The sequence below is a fragment of the Otolemur garnettii genome, unplaced genomic scaffold (genome assembly GCF_000181295.1).
Source record: "Otolemur garnettii isolate 467f Iridium unplaced genomic scaffold, OtoGar3 scaffold00029, whole genome shotgun sequence".
NCBI classification, from domain to species: domain Eukaryota; kingdom Metazoa; phylum Chordata; class Mammalia; order Primates; family Galagidae; genus Otolemur; species Otolemur garnettii.
In genome coordinates this window covers 18,447,292-18,465,525 of record NW_003852424.1, presented here as the reverse complement: position 1 = coordinate 18,465,525, position 18,234 = coordinate 18,447,292, and the positions used below count along the sequence as shown (strand labels likewise).

General features: G+C 39.5%; 1 protein-coding gene across 1 annotated transcript; it reads right to left on the bottom strand.

Annotated features, from left to right (window-relative positions):
- Positions 1-17,453: 17,453 nt before the first annotated feature.
- LOC100941870 (histone H2A type 1-C) lies at positions 17,454-18,160 on the bottom strand. Its single transcript, XM_003788785.2, has one exon. It carries the CDS (start codon positions 18,119-18,121, stop codon positions 17,729-17,731), a length of 393 nt encoding a protein of 130 aa, XP_003788833.1. The 5' UTR covers positions 18,122-18,160; the 3' UTR covers positions 17,454-17,728.
- Positions 18,161-18,234: the final 74 nt, after the last annotated feature.

Here is an 18,234-nt window from a genome sequence, read left to right as displayed (position 1 = left end):
ATTTCCCAATTTTCTCATGCCTAAAATTTGGGTGACAACATTGCAATTGATCGTGTCATTTCTCCCAATTTTGCCCTTTATAGGAGTACTAAACATCACTGCCTATTGATAAGGGTTTACAATATTCCTCCCCTGTAAGGAATACTGTTTTCTACTACATCTATAACAGTCTTCACATATGAGTTGCTTTGGTCAATAAAATGTGGATGGAAGTGACATATGCCCACTTTGCAGCAGAAGCTTTAAGAACAATGAGATCCCTTTATATGTGTATCATCTTTCATCCTGGGTCCCTCTATAAAGAGAACTTGGAACAAAGCCATTGGTGATTCCCAAAGCATTCAGTTTGGGTCTGAAATAACCCTTCTTATTGTTATCTACCAAGATTTAGAGGCTGTTGATTATATAATTTACCAAAACCCCTAACCCATACAACTATTAGCTATGGATAGTCTAAGGGAAAATCTTTAGATTTTCTAGAGAGTCACTTAAAAATCAACTCACAAAAGACAAAGTAATTCAAGAAAAGGCACACAAATTTATTAATGTGTACATGGGGGAAATTTACAGAGTGATTACCAATATCCCAATAGACTAAAGATGGGAAAGGGATATGAGGACGTGTAGATGATTGGAGGAGTGGTAAAATTATTTTTAGGGGGATCCAATGGGCTTGCAAAACGTACAGTGGCCAGGGACAAAGTCTTCTGGGTCTGCAAAGCAGGCAATGGTTTGTGACAAAAGTCTGCTTTCTAGGTTTGTTGACAGACTTCAGTCTTTCTGCAGTATAAGTTCAATTAATGAAAACTTGGGGAATGGACCAGAAGTAAGTGTTTTCTTCTTTGGTAGGTTCAGATTTTAAACAGATAAAGGAACCTGAAAGAATAACTTCATCCTATACTTTGGGTAGTGACAGAGAGGGTTGAGGGAAGCAGGAGGGGGACAAACAATTGTTCTCTTTGGTGGGTCTATCTGGTTTTCATGCAAATAGAGGAAAGGTCTCTTCCAGTGTCTATTGATCTCTAAGGACCTTTAATTCAAAATACCCCTTATACCAAGGAGCCATATTTTGGGGTGAAGTTCTTTACATACTTAGTAGAATTATTACTAGAATTCAATAATATGTTTGAAATGCTTATAACAATGTCTGGTACATAGTGAATAACCATACATACTGTCTGTTACTGTGATTATACAAACCAAAATTCACATGAGATGGATTTATAAGCCATGTCATTAATTTATTAACATATACTGAAAGATATACTTGATATTAAAAACAAAGATCAAAAATGTGTTTATTGAATTATTTTTTGGTCTGGCGATCATGGCACATATTAGAGGATACCTTCTGAGTATAGAGTTATAATGAGGGATCTTTTTGTCAAGCAGTGATGTGATCAGTCAACTCCTCTAACTCAGGGACAGTCACAAGGTACTATGGAAAAAATACAGTGAACAACTCACTGTTCTTTCTTTCTTTCTTTTGTTTACTTCTTCCTCCTGTAGTGTTCTCTTGCCCACCATGTAGCTAGGATCACAAGTTTCAGCTGGGTTTTTTTGGTGGTGGTTGTAGAGATGGGGTCTCACTCTGGTTCACTCTGCCTCATGCTGGTCTTCCGCTGGTCTCAAACTCAACTGAGCTCAGGAGATCCACCCGCCTCAGCCTCCCACAGCGCTGGGACAACAAGCATGAGCCACCACGCCCAGCCAATAACTCACTATTCTATGAGCTCTTGTTTTTCTAGATAATTAACAACATTCCTTTTCTTAGAGTTGCTCTTACCTGGACTCTCCAGACTTATACTAAGTATAATATTCCTGTGTAATTCACAACAGTTACAACATAAGTGTAGTCTGCTATGATTTAAACTATTGCAACATATTTATAAAGTTTACTATAGAATAGATACTATGTGCCAGGCACTTTTCTAAGCACTTGACAAATTCTTCTTGTAATAACCCCATGTACTATTATTACCATTATTTTTCAAAAGACAAAACTATATACAGGATTTTAGGTAAATTAACTATGGTCTTATGCTAAGAGAAATTTCCTTCCTGCCTCTCCTCCTGTTATTATTTCTACTATACCATAACCAATTTTACCATCCTTTGTAAATTATTATCACCTCAAGTAAAATGAAATGTTATTTTCATATTTGTTATCTTTATTCCTAAGCACTTTTTCTTGATTTGGGGGCTAGGGAGAAATCAGGGAGAGCGCTAGAAAACAGGAAGCAATCTGCAAGACAGTATATTTATTTTATGAAACGATGGCATGATCCATGTTAGCCTTCTTCGTTGTCTCCACCAGTGACACTCCACTTCTGTGATGTAGACAATTTAGGGTTTGGGGGTTTCTGTTTGTTTCTTTCCTTTTCTTTCTTTCTTCCTAATCTTCCCACTTTGGTCTCATATAAAATGCTCCACTTTCTTTCCAACCAGAATGCTGTTTCTAAACTTTCTCTGTAGGAAAATTCTGGAGTCCCCAATATTCAGAGATCTAAGGGACCACAGATGTCACAGAGCTTCTCACTTTACAAAACAGAAAACTTGAATCTAGAATGGTGAAGGGATCTCCTGAAGAAGTGTCCGAACTCTGGACTTCCAGAGTGAGTATGAGTGGGGACAAGGGCAGATATACAGGACTAAATAACACTTTAAACACTGCTTACTCAAGAAAAGCCAAAGCTCATCAGTCTTATTCAGTCTTCCTGTTTGTCAGTGTATAATTCAGTTAAACAAAGAGATACCACTCTGGGGATTTCATATGGAAGGAATGTAATAAAGGTAACTAGATAAGCACATGATGAAAGAATTGAGAAACCCAAGAGAGCAGGTGGGGACAATTCAAAGATAGGCAGTAGCAGAAAGGAACAAAGGAAAGAAGTGGCACTAGTATTTAGAAATTGGAGCTGGAATCTCCATCCCAGCTAAGTGGGAAGAGCACAGGCAGGCTGGTAAGACAGGAATAGTGACCACCAAGAGAGAAGAGCTATCTGGCGAGATTGGAGTTAGAATATCAGCAAGGGTGGAGAAACCCCAGGAATAAAAGAAAAAAGGGGAGAATCACTTAAGCATAGGCATTTAGGGAGCAGTGAGCTATGATGATGCCACTGCACTTCAGATAATCAATTTTTTTTTTTTTAGACGGAGTTTGACTTTGTTGCCCTTAGTAGAGTGCGGTGGTGTCACAGCTCACAGCAACCTCCAGCTCTTGGGCTTAGGTGATTCTTGCCTCAGCCTCCCGAGTAGGTGGGACTACAGGCAACCGTCACAGTGCCTGGCTGTATTTTGTTGCAGTTTGGCTGGGGGTTCGAACCTGTCACCCTCAGTATATGGGGCTGGTGCCCTACTCACTGAGCCACAGGTGCTACTCCATCAGCCAATCAATTTTTAAAAATAATAAACAGGAATAGGAAAAATACTCTGGCTCCACCAGGATATTTGATCAGTGTCTTCCATTGGTTTGATCTACTAAAACCAGACAGCAAGCAAACCTGGGAAATGTAGTTTTTAGTGTTGCACACCAGCATCAGACTGTGAACAGGCAAAGGGTAGCAACAAGCAAAAAATCAACACAAATATTTCTGCAATTTCAGATGCTGAATTTTGTGCCCCCGTACCTGTACTCAACCAGATTCCCTAGAAAACACAGATGTGCACTTCCATTTTTAAGATGCTGAATCAAGAAGACAGTTTTGCCTTGTTTAAAATGGGTTGTAGTTTATCCAGTGTGGTAAGCATCATCTTAAATGATCTCTGTCGCTGAATGTTCATGCTCTTGCATTATCCCCATTTTTGTGTGCTGCACCTAGTGACTTGCATCTAACAAATAGTGATGGTGTGTCACTTATAAGATTAGGTTACAAAAGGTTGTGGTTTATGGCTAGGAAGTTCCCTCTTGCTTTGAGAAGAAAATAACTGCCCTGTGGAGAAACCCATATGGGAACTTGAGGCTCTTAATCTAACAGCACTGGAATAAGTGAATTCCACCAACAACCATGTAAGTAGGTTTAGAAGTGGATCAATTCTACATTGAATTTTGAGATGACTGTGGTCCTGTCCTTTATCTTGGCTGCAGACTTGTGAGAGATCCAGAGGACTTAGGTTGATTGAGAACCTGCTAAGTTTTGGGAGAACTTGTGACACACTAAAAGATAATGACTATACCAGAGATGAACCACATCTATAAGGGAAAAGAGAAAGGAGAAGAGGGCAGGGCTTTTGGTGTCAGACATGTGTCAAGTATATTATCCTCATTTAATCTTGAGATCCCATTCTCCCACGTAGATGATCATGACTAGCTCCAGAAAAGGAAATCAAATTGAGAAGAGAAAATAATCAACTCAAGGTCTCATTGTGATGCAAAGTAGATCTGATAGATGGCCAAACTCGTGCATTTATTTCTTCATCTCATACTGCCCCTAAAATCAAATGATAGACTTTATTATTGCAGTCATTTGGTGGGATAATAGACAAATGAAAAGAACAAATTGTTTAAAATCAAATGTCTTCTCATGTTCCTAAAACCAATTTCTTTCTCTCCTAGAACATCATAACTAACATAAAAATAAAAAAGGATTAGGGTCTTATTTCAGGTGTTTCATTGTTGAAAACTAAAGCACAGGGTAAAATATGAAATTAGTCTAAGAAAACACCCAATGAAATCAAATAAAACAAAACCTCTGAAGAGGTAGGCCATTCTTGAGGTTGGGACTCAGAGAACAATTGTGGAAAATGAAGGCCTCAGAAGCAAAAATTTTTTTCTGCCCTCCTGCCCTCATGTCTTCTGTACGATTCTCCCCTGAGGCTAATGATAGAAACTAGAATTCTTCTTTCCCAAGGTGTGTCATAGAAACCAGAGCCACTTTTCCCCAAAGTCAACAATAAAACCCCAAAATATTACTCTAAGTACCAACCCTCCACATCTTTCTATGTAAAAACTGGCCATAAAGAAATTATCTGAACTACATTGTTTGCTTGTAGGGTGTAAGACCCCTCATCCCAGAAAGAAACCTCCCCATCCTCAGAAGAAAGAAATACATACTTACAAATGCCAAGAAGAATCTAGACACATAGGCCTTTCTGGGTTTCCCTAATGAGCCCATTAATATTAGATCATAGCCTTTTGTCCCATAATTTTACATGGCTGTCCATACTTTGTTGAATTTAAGCATAAAAACTGATAATTTTCCCTGTATCCTTGGATCTTCATTGTGAAAACTCCTGTGCCCATGTTAAATAAATTTGTATGCCTTTTCTCAATTAATCTGTCTTTTGTGAACTGATTTTTCAATGAAACTTTAAGGGGCAAAGGGGACCTTTTTCTTTGGCCCCAACATTAATTTTGCGGGCTAATAGACCACTGATGTCATTGTGTAATAAAATAATAATGATCATAATAATTACGGTAACAAGTAGCAAACATCAGCTAGCATTTGTTGAGGGCTTCCTTTGTGCTTGATGCTTTTTCAAGTCCTTTCCATGTATCTTCTCTATAATACTATAAACCTGACTCCCTGTGTTTTATCCTACTTGCACTCCTTCTCCCCTAACCCCCTGCCATTTTACTAGGCATACAAAAGGGCAAGCTACTTCTTTTCTCTGTGTGTCAATTTCCTCACCTAAAAAAATGGAATAATAATAGTACATACTTCATGAGTTTATTATGAGGGTTAAGTAACATCAGTTCATGTTTGGTACAAAGTGAACATCAGAGGTTAATTAATGAAATGAGATAAAAGTTTATTCATTATAATCCTAATCTCTTTTGCATAACAGAGCTGTAAATTTGAGCACCGAGGAATATCAATGCTCAAATAACTTCTGAGCCAAAAGTTAGTTTCAGGGTACAATAGGTCGCATCTGTAATCCCAGCATTCTGGGAGGCTGAGGTGGGAGTATCACTTGAGGCCAGGAGTTCCAGACCAACGTGGGCAACACAATAAGACTCTGTCTCCACAAAAAATAGAAAAATTAGCCAGGTATGGTAGCACATGACTGTAGTCCCAGCTACTCAGTAGGCTAATGCAAGAGGATCATTTGAGCTCAGAGTTGGAGGTTGCAGTGAATATGACTCAAAAAAAAAAAAAAAAAAAAGAAAGAAAAGAAGAAAAAGCTATTTCCAAGCAGTCTGTTTCCTAAACATGGAGTAAGCGGAGAAAAATTCACATATGCTGCCTCTCAACACATATTGGGGGGTACCAGCAACTGGGAGCTGAATTCTTTGGTCCTGCATGACTGATTCCCACTGGGGCATCCATGGAGCACAGAGGTAGGGCCTGCTCATATTTGGGTACTGACTACCCAGTATGAAAACAGAAAAGATACCTTTTCAAAGTGCTCCTTTAAAAATAATGAATGCTAAATGGAGAGGAAAGATAGGAGTAAAAGAATAGATAATAGAATTGGGGGAATACAAAAGAATAAAAGCAAAATTACAGATAGAACTGTTTGTTGATGGTCTTGTTAAGAGTATTTGAAACAATAAGACATCAAGTGATTAGAATATGATTAAAAGTTTAGCCCCATAATAAAAGTTTGTATTCACTCATTTTCACTGACTACCACCTCCAGAGGTCATTTAACTCCTTCTAACAGGTCTACCCACTCTTGCCCTCTGTCTTGTCAGCAGGCACAGTATCACTTATGCCAGCTGAAACTCATGGGTACAGGTTAGCAGATGCATAGTGCCTGTTCTCCTGTAGCCTGCAGATCTGTGAGGCTTAAGGGGAGTAGCCTGACACACAGGGGCCTGTGCCCCAGAAGGGGACCACACATAGCCCATACTGTTCCCTTTTCATAGAGAAAGCATGAGATCAAACTTGAATAAGGAGAATGTAAATATATGTTCTCTGCGTGGATGTCAGCTGTGAAAGCCAGCCTCCCAGCACCTGGGAACATTGGCTTCTCCCACAGGGAAAGAAACAGCCATTGTTCCCATTTCATTGCCAGGCAACCCATAGAAAGTCCCTGGGGTCATCAGTTAAACAGCTCTGCTCCTATATTTACAGTGCCTTTGCTCATGGCATTCCTGCTATGCTGTTGCTGGCAGTCCACACTCCCAGCGTCACCACCCACAGGACCATGGCCATTCTTTTATCAATAGAAGACATCTCTCCTCCTGTGGCAGTGGGAGAATGGTCAGAGAGGGCATCACTGTGTAGGTGACATTTGAGCAAAAGATGGACAGAAACGAGGTGTTGAGGCAGGTGAGTATCTGTGAGAAGAGTGTTCTAGGATTCCTCATAAAATATGGAAAGCAGACATAGAGGAGGTGAGAAACATTACAGATCATAGGATGCAGATCATAGGGAAGACTGTGGAACTCGAATCATGCCAGATGCATTTGGGAGGTGAGGCAGTATCCTTCTAGGTAGGAAAACAGCTCAATAGAGTGAGCTAATGAGAGAGAGAGAGAGAGAGAGAGAGATGAGACTAATCACTAGGAAGGAGCAGAGGATATTTAAAACAATGGTAGTGTGTTAGCAAATGTGTAACAACTGGCTCTTTAGAAACAAAGAGCTAGAACAGCGCTAATTTGTAGCATTTGATAATTTCCATGGTGTAGATACCCCCATCACAGCCAATTTCAGGCTAACAATGTTACAGGGAGCACACAGTTGAAAGGAAGGAAGGAAGGATTCAAAATGATGCACAGATTTTCAATTGGAGAACTAAGAAAATGACTACAACAAAGACAAAAATGTAACTTGGTGTGTGGACATGGACAATGCATTCACCTATTTTTGTGACCATGCACAAGACCAACCACCTATAGTTCAGAGCCCAAGTCTTGGTCCTCCATCTGCAGAGATTGTGCTAAGGGAATTTCTGTGTCCTGCCCTTTATTTATTCTTTCCTTCCACAGGCCTTAGGGCCCTTCTCCTTAAGGGTTTTCCTCATTTTTCCATTCTCCGCTAAGGTTGCTCAGATACTCAGTAGAGATGAATTCTCCCTTTCTTGAAGCCAGAGAGTCAAGTGGAACCAAAAGCACAGTGGCGGGTGGTGCCTGTGGCTCAGTGGGTAGGGCACTGGCCCCATATACCAAGGGTGGTGGGTTGAAACCCAGCCCCTGCCAAATTGCAACAAAAAATAGCCAGGCGTTGTTGCGGGCGCCTGTAGTCCCAGCTACTGGGGAGACTGAGGCAAGAGAATCACTTAAGCCCAGGAGCTGGAGGTTGCTGTGACCTGTGTGATGCCACAGCACTCTACCGAGGGCAATAAAGTAAGACTCTGTCCGTAAACAAACAAACAAACAACAACAACAACAACAAAACCCACAAAAGCACAGTGGAAAGAGTGTGGGGAATCTCTGTCCAGGGAGCTTCTGCTCCCTGAAAGGTGGCTCAGCTGAGTTGGAATGCCACCAGGACTGCTGCTTCTGAACTCAGGGTTAAGTTGGTGGGAGGTGCGTGAGTACCCTTTACTACCATTTCAACTTGGCATGTCTGCCAGGCTTGATTCTGGAGTATATCGCAACCAGAAGCAGTTAGTGCTTTGGCTTAACAACCCCAATTACTTTAATCTCTACAGTGGAAGCCAGCAAATCCTGATGGAAATGCCAACATCTTTTCCTGCTTTCATTTTTCTACATTTGGAGAGAGGTAGATAAATAGAGTGAGTCTTAATAGAATGCTGGACATGATCATCTGAAATTTTACAAGAAACAAAGTGCTCTCTTGAGTCATCTCTTTTGATAGTTTTTCACAACTCTAGGAAGTACTATTTCTTCATTTTACAGTTGACAAGCTTTTTCTGAGGTGGCAAGTGACTAACTCCCAGTAAAATTATCAGTAAATGGCAGAGCTAGAACACAAGCCTAAGTGTTTTAACTAGAGATTTCTTGGTCACTCTAGAACTTCTGGCTGCATGTTTGTGTATGTGTATGTTTAAACACACACCCACTCTATAATTTTTTATAGATTTATTGTCTAGGTCAGGCATCTTCAAACTACAGCCTGCAGGCCATATATGGCTGGCCTAGGACATTTATCCGGCCCGCCAGGTATTTTGCTGTCACTGCCTGTCCTGCTTAGCAGCCAACTCATCCGGGGCCTGCAGTCTGGCCCTCCAATGGTCTGAGGGACAGTGAACTGGCCCCCTGTTTAAAAAGTGTGAAGACCCCTGGTCTAGGTATTTGTTAAGAATGAGTTAAATGTCTCTTTCTACTATGCCTGTTAAATTGGGTGACTTTCCCATTAGCTCCTGAAAATTCAAAGTCAAAATTGAAATCTCCATTCAGAGATGGCCTCATGAATTCATTAGCTATTTGAGTAACTACTATATGCCAGATGACATTAGGTACCATGCTGACGCTGAGCATTAGGAATACAGCAAGTACACCATACAGGCTCCCAACCTATAACACACACACAGATTTTATTAGAGTAGCAGAGCCATTCTTAAAACCTGACCTGAAGATAAAAAATTAGGTGGTGTTGGGGGCATGAACAGGTAAGAAGGGTGGTTTTCTGTTTCATATGCAGGGAGGACTGGAAATGGCAATTTAGTTGGGAAGGTATCCTGGGGCCATCAGTTAATAATTTTTGACACTGCTTTCCTCCCCCTTTGCATCACCTTTTATTTGCTCATCCCTGACTGGAATTTGGGAATTCTGCTCCTATCACGGTGTATTATATATAACTCTCACACGCACACACACACACAAAAGTGCTGAAAATCAAATAATTTTATTTGTGTTGATTTTTAGAGTTCCAAATAATCTATACACATGATCTTTTTCAACTGGTGACAGTCACATAGTTTTTAAGAAAAAGAACCTTGAGTGCAAACCAAGAGTGACTGGAATTTCAGTTTATGTTCCACCATTCTGGCAGAATAGGAGAGCATTTTCAATTTTGCTATAAATCAGTGTTAAGCATTCCAGAGATTTTTTTTTTTTTTTTTTTTTGAGACAGAGCCTCAAGCTGTCCCCCTGGGTAGAGTGCTGTGGTATCACAGCTCACAGCAACCTCCAACTCCTGGGCTCAAGCGAGTCTCTTGCCTCAGCCTCCCAAGTAGCTGGGACCACAGGCGCCGGCCACAACGCCCGGCTATTTCTTGGTTGTAGCCATCATTGTTGTTTAACGGGCCCAGGCTGGATTCAAACCTGCCACCTTGGGTGTACATAGCTGGCGCCTTAGCCACTTGAGCCACAGGCGCTGAGCCCATTCCAGAGATGTGTTAAAGCGAAAAATCAGAAAACACTCAAATGTCTACTAACAGGGCACAGATTACATAAACTACAATGTATCCCTATAGTGTAATACCATACAACTGTGTATGAGAAGCTCCATGTTGATAAGAGACAAATATAACCAACCCACCCAAATAGAATGCACCTGCCCAAATAGAATGTCCCACCCAAGAAAGAGAGAATGTGCCAATCCCTACCCTTCTGACCGTTTAAATCTCCATCCACCTTAACCCAGGCGCTGACGTCCTTCTCAAACTCTGCTTGCCCACACCCAGGTGGAAATAAAGGCCAATGTTGCAAAAGGTTCTGCAGTGTCCACACAGAACCGGGACACTGTTTTCTTTTGTTTCTTGTTTCGGAATAACCTTTTATTTTCAGTCTTTGACTTCTCACATGTGTTCTTATGTGGAAAGTTTTCCAAGCTATAGTTTTATGAGCAGAACAGTATACTACTGTATATGGTCTGCTACCTTATAAGAATGAAAAGGTGGAGATAAGATACATTAGTTATTGACTGAAATCAGTATAAATTAACACAAGAAGAAAATACACAAGAAAAAAAGTGATCATCAGGAGGAAGTTGTAGGATGGATTCTCAATACATACCTAGTTATTTTAAGTTGTTTGAACCCTGTGAATATAATGCTTATTCAAAAAAGTAAACACAATTTGTACTAAAGAGAGCTTTCTCTCAATTATATACATATTCTTTCTCTCTCCCCTACCCACCTTACTCCTCCTCACATGAAAACACAAAGAAATAAACTTAGAACAAGTTTTTAATATAATAAAATTTGTAGGTGCCAAATCAACCAGTGACATAGGAACATTAACATCATCCATCCATTTATTTCTGAGAATTGGTGGGTTTGGCAGACACTCAAGATTCGAGCATCTCTCTGTAATGAAAAGCTTTTGAAATCTGAAAGAGAGAGAAGAAATAGTAAATATATTTGGGAATTTTCTTCTTAGCCTTCCTCACACATACAGAAAAACTTACATATCCCTTTTGTCATAATAACTCATAATACCTTCTTTGTCCAGGTATCAGCCCTTCTCAATTCCTCAGAGTAACTCCCTGTGGTAAAAGGAGCCAATGCTCTAATTTTTGCTCTTTAGATAGTGTTTCAAGATTTGGCAGATAAAAACACAGAATGTCCAGTGAAATTTGAATTTCAGGTAAACAATTTTTTTATATAGCATGTCTCAGGCACAAGGGGATGACATATTTATAGTAAAACAATTATTTGTTATTTATCTAAAATTCAAATATAACTGGATAACCTATATTTTATCTGGAAACCTCAGATGCCACTTGGAGGAAGTTGGTTATGTGCTCTTGAATTCATTAGCCCAGAGGGACAAAAGTACCTAAGCTGGTACCACGTGATAGAATTTTCAGTCATGACAGACACACTCCATATCTATGCTATTCAACACATTAGCCACCAGCAACCTAAAATGTGGTAAAGACTGAAAAACCTCAATTGTTAATTTAATTACTTAATTTAAATTTTAAAATATTACATGTGGCTATATAATAGCCAATTCTGTACAATATAATGGTTATTATACAGAATTCTGTACAGAATAATGGTTATTATATTGTACAGAATCATGCTAGAACAAACCATGTATCTCCCCCAAATTTGGCAACTAGGATTTAAGATTGAGTAGTGGTTAATATGGCACAAAATTCAGGAATAAACTCACATTCTCTGCAGTTAAGAGAGTGAGTCCAAAATTTCTGCTCATATATTTTTTGTTCTCAACATATTCATTCTTAGTATTTGTTCTGAGTCTTTACTGAAGATATATTATATTGGAAGGATGTGAAGGGCCAGGGTACAGAGATAAGTAGCACAGAATTCTTCTAGAAACTCACCCTATAGGTATCAACTGCATAATCCCAAAATTAAAATGTATCAGAAAAGCCAGTGAGTTTTTTGAAATTATCTTCTATTTTTATTTATAAATATTAGTTGTCTATTTTTTGAGACTTTGGAAAAAAATAATGAGTATTCCCAAAAATAATTCTCCTCACTATCTAGAGGCCTTTCCTTTGGGTTTGTTTTTTTGTCTCTTACCATCAAAAGTTTCCGTAATTCCAGTAGCTGGAATGGTTTCTTTGTTTTCTTGCTAGAATGTTACCCTTCCATAATTTCAAATTTACTTGTATCTGGGATTGAGGCAGAACTTTGCTGTAAGTTATGAAATACATATTGTTCTTTCTGATCATCCGTAGTCGATGCTATGATGTGCTTCCCAGATTCTCACAAATCCCCCAACTCTTTACAGACTGCAGCATTCCTTCCCTCAGCTACTAGGACTATGGGTAGTTGGCTGCTCTTTGCTGAGTTCTTCTCTGGTAATTGCCGCTGGTTATTGCCCCTGGTTAAAGAGAGTTGTCTCATTCATGATTCATGTTTGTGGGGCAGCAGATATCCAAAGACTGGCCATTGCCTCAATTCAAGACATCTTTAAAGGGCTTTCCCAACTTCAGAGGTTCCGCAAGGGACACAACTGAGACATTTGTTGGGACTTTGATAGAGTTCAACTTCTTGCTCTGTTTATCCTGCTTCATCCTTCCACTCTCACTGGTCTTCATGTAGATAGCACTGTCCAATAAATACACTTCCTGCATGTACATTTCTATCACAGAGTCTGCTTCCCAGGAAACCTACACTATATTGTTACCAATATCATGTTATTTAATGTATATAATATTTTGAATGGAAAATATATTTCATTATCCTTGTGCTTGGACATACAAATTAACTCATGTAATAGAATTTGTCATTTGTTTCAAAAAAAAAAAAAATAGCCAGTGAGTTCTATTACTGATTGCAGAGTTGTTAGGTGAACGAAACAGCATAGATTTGGTCACACACATACCAGCTATGTGACCCTTTTCTCTCCATGACTTTAAGTAATTATCTATTAACCACAGACCCAGAGTGAAAGAGGATTATTTTATGCATGATAACAGCTAGCAAAGAACAGGCCCTCAAAAGAATTAATGGCTACCGGGGCAACTGAGGGTTATCATGACACACTAAGAGGCACACTGGAGAAGTTAGTGCAGAAACCTGGAGAATGTGAAAAATAAATGAGGTATACTTCAAAGTTTCATTGTTTTCCTCATAGCTGGGTAGGGTGAGTAGGTAATGTATTAACAGTGGAGTTTGTGGCTAAACATTTGCAGACAGAAATTCAGATAATGATGTACTGAGCACTGAAAAATCTTTCTGGGCCAAAACTTCACTTCTACCAGACACAGCAGTGAATAGACAGGCCAGATCTTAAAGGAGCAGAGAGTAATGGAGATAAGCAGACAACAAAGGGTTTGTTAAATAAAATCTTAGACCTTTAAAGAATCTAAACAGGATGACTGATAAAATGGTAACTTCGGTGTGGAATGGAGAATGGGAGCTAACTTTTTTTTCTTTCATACTGCAGGTAACAAAGTTAATATATGCTTATTTTATCATTTCACACATAGATGTTTATAAAAGTTCATCTCTCTTCATCCAATTCTAATTTCACTTCCCTGAGATAATTAACATGTTGGGTTTTCTTCTACAACTTTCTGTGTATCCATTTACTCACATCAGTAGTATACGTGACTGTTCCATTGTGTCATTGTTTTTGGTAGCTGCATCTTATTCCACAGAATAAATGGATGATCCACTGTTTGTTTAAATCTACATTTATTTAATATTTTTTCTTTTTTTTAAGTGAATGTTTATTTAGGTGGTTTACAGATACAATCAGATTTTTTTTCTTATTACAGTGTTGAAAGGAGTCCTGGCTCGGCGCTTGTAGCTCAGCTGCTAGGGCACCAGCCACATACACTGGAGCTGGCAGGTTCGAACCCAGCCTGGGCCTGCCAAATGACAACTGCAACCAAAAAATAGCCGGGCATTGTGGCGGGCTCCTGTAGTCCCAGCTACTTGGGAGGCTGAGGCAAGAGAATTGCTTAAGCCCAAGAGTTTGAGGTTGCTGTGAGCTGTGATGCCACCGCACTCTACCAAGGGGGACATAATGAGACTCTATCTCAAAAAAAAAAAAAAAAAAAGAAAGAAAAAGAAAAGGAGTCCTTATATCTATACCCTTACATAGTAGGGTCTTTATTTCTTTTCTTTTTTATAAAATTATAACTATGTTCATTAATGCTATTCTGGGGTATAGTGTGCTGTTTTTATGTACAATTTGAAATATTTTCATCAAACTGGTTAACATAGCCTTCATGTCATTTTCTTAGTTATTGTGTTAAGACAATCATATTCTACTCTTAGAAAGATTCACTTGTACCCTTGTAAGATAAACCATAGAAGTGATCCCTCCAATCACCCTCCCTCCACCCATTCCCCCCTCCCTTCTCCCTCCGGGGTCTTTATTCTAAATGGTAGGCATTTCCCCTTCCCAAGTATCTATTTAAAAAGTTTAATAGGTATTGCCAGGACAAATTCTCAAACACTGTTTGACACTGGCAATTCTTCATCTGCAGCACTCCTGAATATTACTGGTTTTAGTGGTTGTCTATTTATAGGTAAGCAAAGGTATTCCTTTGTTGCACTAATACACATAAGTACTAGGAAGACCAATAACTTTTTGTTTTTCATATGTATTGGCCATTTAAATTTAATAAAAGATATGAAATACCCTGTTTACTCATATTTTATATGTTGTTTGCCTTTTCCCTAAAGCTTGAAGTTCTTCTTTGTAAATTGAGGTAATTAGCCCTGTTTATGTTTGCAAATCTTTTATCTCAATTCACTGGTCATTTTTTACTACTTTATTTGTGTGCATTATGTCTTAAACCTCTTTTGGACCTATGTGATCTGTGTCCTTTGTTATATGGCTTTTGTGTTTCCTTCTATAACACACATAGACAAGGTTTGCAAAGAGTCTTCTAAAATGTCTTCTAATATTTGTGTTTCATATTTTAGATCTTTAATACATTTTTTTTTTTTTTGAGACAGAGTCTCATGTTGTTACTCTTGGTAGAGTGCTGTGGCTTCACAGCTCACAGTAACCTCAAACTGTTGGGCTCAAGTAATTCTCTTACCTCAGCCTTTGGAGTAGCTGGCACTATAGTCACCAGCCACAATGCCCAGCTATTTTTTGAGACATGGTCTCTCGTCTTGCTCAGGCTGGTCTCTCAACTCCTGAGTTCAAGCAATCCACCCTCACTGGCCTCCTAGAGTGCCAGGATTATACCATGCCTGGCCCAGATCTTTTTTCCTTTTTTTTACATATACATGTGTTCATTGGGTTTCCAATTTTTGCCTTCACAAAATTAAAAAGGCTTAAAATTTAGTAACAATAACAATGTTAAGATAAGGACTAGGAACAAAAACCTCATAAAGAACAAATGAAGATAAATACAGGTAAGAAATCAGATGATGGTACCCCAGGGTAGTATTAATGTACACAACTATGATTTAATAAAAAATAAATAAATAAAAGGAAAAAAAAGAAATCAGATGATTGCTACATCAAAATATTAAGCAATAATAATAGTAATGCAAAGAAAGTAGCATTCACATTGTCAAATAAGAGTATGTCTATTATAGAATGCTTTGACTCTGAGGTTTAGTATGGAGTCATCAGTTAACTTATTTTTTTTTCCAAAGTCTCAAAAAATAGACAACTAATATTTATAAAAGTAAACAATAATTTCAAAAACAGATCATGCTAAATCTTACAGACAATAGAAAAGGAAGAAATACTTCAAAATCATTCTACTTAAGCTGGATACACCTTATATTAAAATTGGAGAAAATATATTATTATAAAGGGGAAATTACAAACATATTTCATTTATAAATGAGGATGCAATATCCTAAACAACATTAACAAGTTGATTAAAAATTAATGTTTAAGTAATGTACTTTGGTCAAAATTAAATCCAATTTATGTGAGAATTAGTCACTATTTTCATGGCTGGCCTAAATCTTTAACACATCTTTAATAGATCTAGATGGATTTACTTTAGACAGGCTTCTCTGAGAAAGAGCTGCCCAGGTTTGATGATTCTCAGTACAGTTGCCAGTTAGAATCGTTGTAACTTTAAAAACTCCTTGGGAAATTCTGTGTGGTCATCAAGATAGTCACCTGTTTTTTTCTGCCACTTTTTCTTCACCCTAAGCCCCAGATACCTGATCCTTTTCCTTTGAGAATGATTGCAGTGGAAGCAGGTAGAGAGAGGGAGGAGTGGGGTAAGAGTCTGGACCGGTCCCAAACTGGCGTCAGTATCTGGAAAGCAGGAAGTTCAGCAAGCTGCAGCTTCTAGGATTTAAACAAACAAAAACGCCACATATGCACACACAACCCCCTCCCCCCCCCCCTCAGCATATTACTCGGATATGAATGCTGGAAACCAAACGATTCCACGCAAACCGCTTCAGTGGAGCTCCTGGAGCATTTGACTAAGTGGCTGTATCTGCTTGGTTAATCTGACCAGCTGGATGGTGAGGCATTGGCAAGCCTTAACCCCTACAGGCTTCCCTGCCCACTCCTTCCGAACAATGCACAAACCGAGCTATCCAGAAGAAAAACTTGTTGAGACTCAAAGAACCCAGAAAAACAAGGCCCTATAATTTTTGCATAGTCCCCTATCACCTCCTCTTGTGCTTGAAACAGCTGTTTCCAGACATCTACCACCAAAGGTTTTAGTAGCCCCACTCTACCTGCTTTTCTGGCTGCACTGGGAACTTAAGGTCAAGTCTCAAAGCAATTGCGGTATTCAACCCAGTTCGCTGAATGTTAAGTCTTCTACGTTTAAGGCATTGGGTTGTTGGGCACAATCTACATTCCATTTACAGATTAAGATTGCGTTTCAAAGGTTAGAAAACTGTTGAACTATATAACTGGTAAATGGAGAAAAACGTTCTATTCGAATCTACATGCAGTCTAAGATTACTACATGCCAACTCCGGGTAATCAATTTTAGAGCCTTTCAAAGTCCTATTTAAGCTTCAGACCGTACTTCGACATGAACAAGTAGACCCTGGAACTTAACAGAACTAGAAAAGGCACCTACAGCCTAAAACGAGGAAAAATCCAAGAGGGTCTAGTCCGAGGACAGGGAAGAACTATTACCTATAGTTGGCTTTCGAGAACTCCTGCACAGTTTTTAAAGGAGTAAGAACGAAGGTTTCAGACCACAGAACATCTCTGCATTTAACCACGAGGGGTTAACTTAACAGTCAACCACTCAACCTAGCAAAAAACCTGTCTAGACTATTTCGCGACTGTATCATGAAGTACGTGCGAACGGTAGATCTTTAACTATTTCTTAAAAGTAAAGCAGTTTCCTAGCATTCCAGCTATCCCCCAAATCCCAAAGCAGGATCATAACTGGTTACCCTAAACAGTGGGTACAACTAACTTACCTCAACAATTTTCCTTTTATCTGAAACAGTAAGTTTAGCTCTTCCTTGAAAGGGTGGGGGGGGGGGCTCTTAAAAGAGCCTTTGGGTTTGGTAGCCTTTCCGGAAGCTCAGATGCCTTGTCAAATCACTTGCCCTTGGCCTTATGGTGGCTCTCGGTCTTTTTCGGCAGCAATACTGCCTGGATGTTGGGCAGGACACCGCCCTGTGCAATTGTCACACGGCCAAGAAGCTTGTTGAGCTCTTCGTCATTGCGGATGGCCAACTGCAGGTGGCGCGGGATAATACGCGTCTTCTTGTTGTCACGAGCAGCGTTGCCAGCCAGCTCCAGGATCTCAGCGGTCAGGTACTCCAGCACCGCCGCCAAGTAAACTGGTGCGCCAGCCCCAACACGTTCCGCATAGTTGCCCTTGCGGAGGAGGCGGTGGACACGACCCACCGGGAATTGTAGGCCTGCACGAGAAGAACGAGACTTAGCTTTAGCGCGAGCTTTACCTCCCTGCTTCCCGCGTCCGGACATCGCGAACAAACAAAATGCAAGATAAAAACCGCAAGCTCACACAGGTACAAATAAGGTCAGGAACTATGTAAAACATGGCTGCTTTTATAGCTATTTCCTCGGAGTAACTCCGA

Bases quoted from the DNA above. Each gene is read 5' to 3' on its own strand.
- LOC100941870 (XM_003788785.2), bottom strand. From the start codon at position 18,121: ATGTCCGGACGCGGGAAGCAGGGAGGTAAAGCTCGCGCTAAAGCTAAG.